Source organism: Mizuhopecten yessoensis, unplaced genomic scaffold (assembly GCF_002113885.1).
Source record: "Mizuhopecten yessoensis strain PY_sf001 unplaced genomic scaffold, ASM211388v2 scaffold9987, whole genome shotgun sequence".
NCBI lineage: Eukaryota > Metazoa > Mollusca > Bivalvia > Pectinida > Pectinidae > Mizuhopecten > Mizuhopecten yessoensis.
Window position 1 is genome coordinate 1205781 of NW_018408322.1, and position 6692 is coordinate 1212472.

The 6692-nt window shown below is 35.2% G+C and overlaps 1 protein-coding gene across 1 annotated transcript; it reads right to left on the reverse strand.

Moving 5' to 3' along the window:
• Positions 1-431: 431 nt before the first annotated feature.
• Positions 432-5380, reverse strand: LOC110459250 (beta-1,3-galactosyltransferase 1-like). The gene is made up of 3 exons (XM_021511416.1): positions 5230-5380; positions 3945-4021; positions 432-2212 (listed from the first exon to the last, which is right to left on the reverse strand). The coding sequence occupies exon 3, from the start codon at positions 2184-2186 to the stop codon at positions 1002-1004; it is 1185 nt and encodes a 394-aa protein (XP_021367091.1). The 5' UTR covers positions 2187-2212; positions 3945-4021; positions 5230-5380; the 3' UTR covers positions 432-1001.
• Between the last annotated feature and the right edge of the window lie 1312 nt (positions 5381-6692).

Sequence of the window (6692 nt, forward strand, 5' to 3'; positions counted from 1 at the left end):
TTTGCCACCCCCCCCCCCTTTCCCAGGGGTAAACTTGAGACCCTAAGGTCATAAAATTCACAATTTCGGTAGAGCACCTTAAACCCCTTCCATCTATGAAGAGTATTTGATTCTATCATATCTGGGTCTTGAGAAGAAGATTTTGAAATTTCAGTCAATTCGACCCCACCCATCAACCCCTTGGTGTGAGTCAGGGCTGATATGTGCATACCATCAAACTGCTATCCAATACTGATAATGCTAACCCAAATTGAATTACTTTCAATGGAAATTAAACAAATGTTGGTCCAAAATGTGATTTCCCTATATACATATAATAAAGGTTACTCCCTCCCCATGGGGAAACGTGGGACCCCAGGGTCATGAAATTCACAATTTTGGTAAAGCACCTTAATACCCTTTCATCTATGAAGAGTATTTGATTCTACCATATCAGGATCTTGAGAAGAAGATTTTTGAAGTTTTAGTCAATTTTACCCTTTTTGGCCCCGCCCCTCAGGCCCCTGGGAGCTGGGGACCATATTATTCACAATTGTGGTTGACCTTTGGCCATGGAAGGTTTCTGCGAAATTTCTTTGAAATTGGGTTAGAGGGTTTGGAGAAGAAGTAGAAAATGTAAATTGTTTACGGACGCACGACGGACGACGCCGGACAAATGGCGATCGCAATAGGTCACTTGAGACTTTGTCTCAGGTGACCTAAAAATATGATCAGCCTTTTATCTTGTCGAAACGTTTTTTGACTATGCAGGAAAGGAGAAAGGAAGATTCTATAAATAGAAAAAAATGATAGGTTGTGAAATATACATAGCACAGATTGCACAATATTTTACGAAGTTGAGAATTGTTCGTGGTAGAATAGGATATTAGTCCATATTATACACTGCAAACATTTATTTGTTTTAAAGTAATAACACCTAAACATTTTGAAAATCTCAATTGAATCATTTTGGTTGGTGAATCTTTGTATTTGACAGCAAACAAAGTGGTTTGAACATAAAATCAGTATTCGTAAGGTAATTGACCTGGGTTTACGATATTTTTCCCAACGGCAGATAACTTATCAATAGTTCTCTCCCAGAGCTTCTCCTGTGTCCCCTTTTCCCATGCACTGAGCACACAATGTTCTAGGGGCTTCTTTGCATCCTGGTACTCAGCTAGTCCCAGTTCCTGGTTCAATGTAAAGGAATCAATGGCGTCGATAAAGTTCACATCTGCTATCCTCTTCAGCAGAAACCCAAACATGTACACATCGTCAACTTGAACAAATGGGGAGGTGAAAGACGCATTAAGCAACATAGGAACAAGGTCGATGGTGAAGAGGACCGCATATCCGGTACAGAACGTAGGTAGGATGCCCTTATCGGCCTTCGGCAAAATATCGGAAGGCATATACCATTTACTGTTCGGGTCGGTAACAATTGGATGACCGTATTTTCCATGACAAACTACGGATTTCGGTTTCTTCACAATTTGTGGAATGAATTTTTCTATGAGTAAATAAATGTTTACAAATATATCATCATCAGTTTTAAGTATATATTTTGCATTTGAACATCGATTGTTAACAAAATCTAACAAAGTAATCGCTTTTAAAGATAAATTTCTATAATTGTCTATGAAATGACAAAGAATGATATCATCATTTTTTTGTCTTTCCTTTTCTACAGATTCATTAACTTGCTTATCATCAGTTTCAGCAACCAAAAAAATGCGCTCTACATAAATTTCTTTGAAGTTGTGAACCCCTCCCCATGTGTTTCTGATGGCATCTCGTTGATAGCCATTTTGTGGAGAACTTTGGATATATATCAATAAATGAACAGCACCCCGATGACAAACTTCTTTCTGAACATCATACGACTTCAAATGTGGGTGTATACGAGATTTCTGCCTCAATGGAGTCATTGTCGGACCGTGAATGAACCACTTCATAACATCAGATCCAGACGGAACTGTATTAATCGGATCGGATTCATTTCCCGCAGTGTTGTTATAAATACCGACATTCTGATTGTCCTCATTTGGTTTAAGGTTGCGCAGCCACATCTCGCGTTCCAGAGCGACGTAGTATTTTGGGATGATCTTTATTTGGAAGTATACGGTCATCAAGGACACCCATAGGACAGCATAAATAACCAACGCCTCCGTTCGCACTAAGGCACGTATACATACCCGCTTCCTCATCTTAGAAACTGGACCAGATCCCGTTCCTGCAACACAATTAAAAATAATAAAAAATCTCTAAAACGTCCATTATGCATACAGAGAGAAAGTAATGGACTCTTATACAAACAGGGATAGAGGCGCTTCTGAAAACGAAAGTTACGAAAGTCATTTCACATCACACATTATCGCTATTTAATTATTCTGCCACTTAAAACAATATGTAAGTGATCATGACATTTTAAATGGTATGTTAAATCTTTAGTTCTAGAAAAGTTAATCAGCTTGTTTCAATTTCTAGTTTTTCCATACATCGTTTACTTTCTTTTTTAATTTTACATATATTTTTTGTGTATATGAAGTTAGTCAAGATACAGCCATGGCAAATGATTATGTATATTTGATACATTTTATTCAACGCAAAATTATAATAAAAATGATGTCACATAGTTTCCCTGTCCTTTTTTCAGTTATAAAATTTCCCTTTTTTTGAGGCTCAGCCACTTAACTATTGTAACTGTGCTTGTTAATCGTTTTGTGATGCATGGATACTTCAGTTAATATATGAATATATATATAATATATTACAGTACAAGAAAAATCGATAGACCCTATCTATACATGTTTAAATAATAATAGTATTTAGTGTTTGCTTAACTAAGAGACTGGGCAATACACGTTACACAGACCAACAGACAAAATAGGTTATAAACAGGCCTGTCATAGGATATTTACAATCATGAAACAAAAAGGTCAACAGATGGTAAGTATGCGCGATCAATACCGTCGTTGCTGAAAGTGTAAGCGTCAGCAAAGTTACAGAAGCTGTTGTTACCCATCTTCGCTAGCCAAGGGTTACGACCCGGTACGATCTACCTAGAGTAGGTAACCCTTGGCTAGCGAAGATGTTGTTACCGGTCACAGCTAGTTTCACGTCTCTACTTAAGTGTCAATGAGAAGTAAAATGCTGTGGCGCAAACAGATACAGTTTAATTATTAAATTCATCAGAAATTGTATTGTGCACTAAGTAATATACAGCATTTATATAGCGCCCGATATAAGTTCATACTTTCCAACCTTTTGTGTATCCATTGGGGGAGATTCTGCATGCTCAAAATTGAAAACGTAACTAAAATGTGTATGTTTACCCCCTAAAGACAAAATAACCCCTAAAAATGACATATTTTGAGTTGTTCGTTAAGATGAAATGTTCCGATAATTCACTAGCTGAAAATACTAAGTTAAAGGGTAGTTTGGTTTGGTTTGGTTTAGTATTGATAAACGTCCTATCAACAGCTATGGTCATTGAAGGACGGCCTCCCCTCTGTGCAAGATGCATGCGTGTGTTTAGGGAGGCTGCGATATGTTCGTGTTTGTCTCCTTGTGATAGAAGGGGAACTGATTAAAAAACTTTAGAAAAAAAGAGAAAAGGTAAGATCCTAAATTGTGTCTCCCTCCTAAATAAATAATCTTAAGCGTGTTAAAATGCATGCATAATAGTATTAGTTACAGCAGATAAACAAAGCATACCAATCAGCATTATACATTTAGTAGGAAGACAATGTATAAAGGGCGGTGTGTACATGATGTCTGTGCGGAGAGCCTTTAATGCGGACATAAAGAGGTGGGTCTTTACATCCTTTTTTAATTTAGCAATTGTCTTTAAAAGTGTGTTCAATAGGCATATGGGGAAAAGGAAAGACGAGAAATCCGGCACAACATGTGATTTGTGTTGCTTCACATAGACAAGATGATATTTGGTAAAAATGAATACATACTACTGGGTCAAACGCCCTGGAGGAAACACCCCATGTTACAGCAGTGTGAAGTTCATTTCCAGATATTGAACAGTGGTCTGCAAAGAAAACATATGATGATAACATACAATAATTATATAACATAACGATATATAGCATTTAAATGCAGAGTATTGACTAAATCGTCTCTTTTCAGAGAATTAAGTAAGATAGCATACTCTATGAACTATATGGGAGATGTTGGACGTTTGAACCCCATAACGGAATGTGTAAGGTTCACTATCTCATTTGATTAACTATGTTTAACATCAAAGAGTGAACCATACATATCTTTTTTATGACACTCGAATGTATCTTGATATGAGCGAAAAATGTTTTCAAAAAAAATCTTTTCGATACATTTATTTATATAATTGTCTAGATATATTTATATATATAATCAGTAAAAAAACATCCAATGTCCTTGTAATGGTTTAATATTTAAAAAAAAACAGATTTTAAGTACCTCTCTAGGGGAACAACTTATATTAATCATCCGTACCAACTCATACTGAATAAAAAACTATGAAAGGACATGCTAAAGTATATGTATTAACTTGCTATTCAGATACCCTGTTATATTGTCATAATATTCAGCATTGCAAGCTTAACTCTCACTCACATACTCTCCAACCGTACGAGTTAGTGCCGCTCATAAGATAACCATGCTCGTGGTATTGAACAAACTTAAAGAGTATACGTGTCACATTAAAGATTCATACATTATTTCATTAAATATTGAAATAATATATTGTAATCAATTATTCGAAAAACATGAATAATCACAGACATATTCATACATTCATCTAGATAAGGTTGAACATACAGATGTACACCCGGACATGACACAGGGCTTGTATACGATCAATACTAAATCCAAAATAAAAATATTTTGAACTTTTGAAAGGTTTCAGAAAATGGCAGTGATTCCCGGTCTTTTATCCCTTTTATCTTGAAATGAACAACGCCCTCGAAATTCCACCAATAGCAGGTATTAGAACACAAACAGTTCCTGTGTATCTATGACCAGGGACGTATAATATACTGTCCCTGCTATGACCTATGCACAGTATGTTTACATTAACAGTAGTGTATCTGCCAGTGTCTATGAATACAAGGAAAGTCACATAAAGCAATAGTGTTATACAAACGATGAACAGCTAGTAGACCTGCATAATAGATACACAACACATATAAATAACAGTCTGGGTCGTTCTATAGCAGTGTCACTAGAGATAATAGATTGCCTATATCTAAACATACATACCATGCTATCTATGCTGTGAGATCTGCCGGTATATATATGAAACTGCAGGTAGCACAGCTATTTAATTAACATGTTAAATATTCATGTAACAACATCGATGACTGATCAAAACACTTGAGGGAATCCCACCGGATACTCGTACACGGGTACTGACATACATACCCGCGCATGTGTAGTACACATGGCGATAATTCAACCGTGTCTAATATCGATATAGCTGTAACTCGCTATTCAGGTTACCTGTAGCATGGTCACCGTGTTCAGCATTGTTAGCTTGACACACGTTCACAAACACTGTAACAGCTCGAGTTAGAGCCGCTCTCAGGATAACCATGCACGTGTTGTTGAACACTTATATCTATATTTGATGAGGCAAACATAATGAATATATTCTTTCATATAATATTGCATTAACGAATTGTACTCGACTGTTTGTTTAAATTTTACAGAAGTAAATTCGTCTAAGGCTAGAATGGCAACTAATGGGTACATCTCTGGGGTGAATTACTTATTTAAATCGGATGATTATTTCGTGACATATTATTTATTTAGGGTATACATGATATATTATGTACGAGTATATAGCGAATTGAAGTTATATGAAGCAGTAGGATTGTAGTTATTTAGAGTATTATCTCAAGTTTGATGTACAGCATGTATGTATGCAGTGATTTAGAGTATATTTGTCATACAATATGTATTCTATGGTTTTTATCACACATTTTACATTTTATCCATAGTGTTTGTAATATATAATATACATTATGTACGTATAAATTTACAACAAATATTATATTATCAAGTTTATGTTGATTTAAGGTATAATATAGCTATTATATATTATGTATATAATATCTATAGTGATTTGTAATATATAATAAATACCTAATGTCTAGTGCATGTAGTAATTTACATCTAATATTACATATCATGTGTACATGTATTGTGATTTAAGATATGCAGCTTTTATATAAAACGCAAGTCATGGATTGAAACTATCGAAGAGAAGTAACAAAATACGAATTATACGAAGTAACATCAATTTAGCAGAAAAAGTAATTATCAGTAACCATTAATTATAAATACACAGTCATTAGCATTAAACAAGCTAGATGTAGCTATACGGAGTAATAATAGCAATGCACAGTTATTAGCGATTAGCAGTGTCCTTCTGTTCGTCCGTCCGCCTGTCTGTCTTCTGTAGGTATGCTGTATGAATTCCAACCAACAGAATGTACTATTGTTATTGGCTGAACAATAAGAAGCATGTACGTGATTACACGTATATGTATACTATATAGAATAGGAGGTTGTTTATACGATGAATTTCGTCGATGAAAATAGTTTTGATTTGTTCTGTTTTATGTTATTTTTCCGATAAAGAAATAATGTCATTACATTCTGCATAGTTATACCCGTGTGTTATGTATTTATTTTAGGAGAGGGCGCCGGTATTACTGGGG

Excerpts from the sequence above, each read along its gene's own strand:
- LOC110459250 (XM_021511416.1), bottom strand. The coding sequence starts at position 2,186 with ATGAGGAAGCGGGTATGTATACGTGCCTTAGTGCGAACGGAGGCGTTG.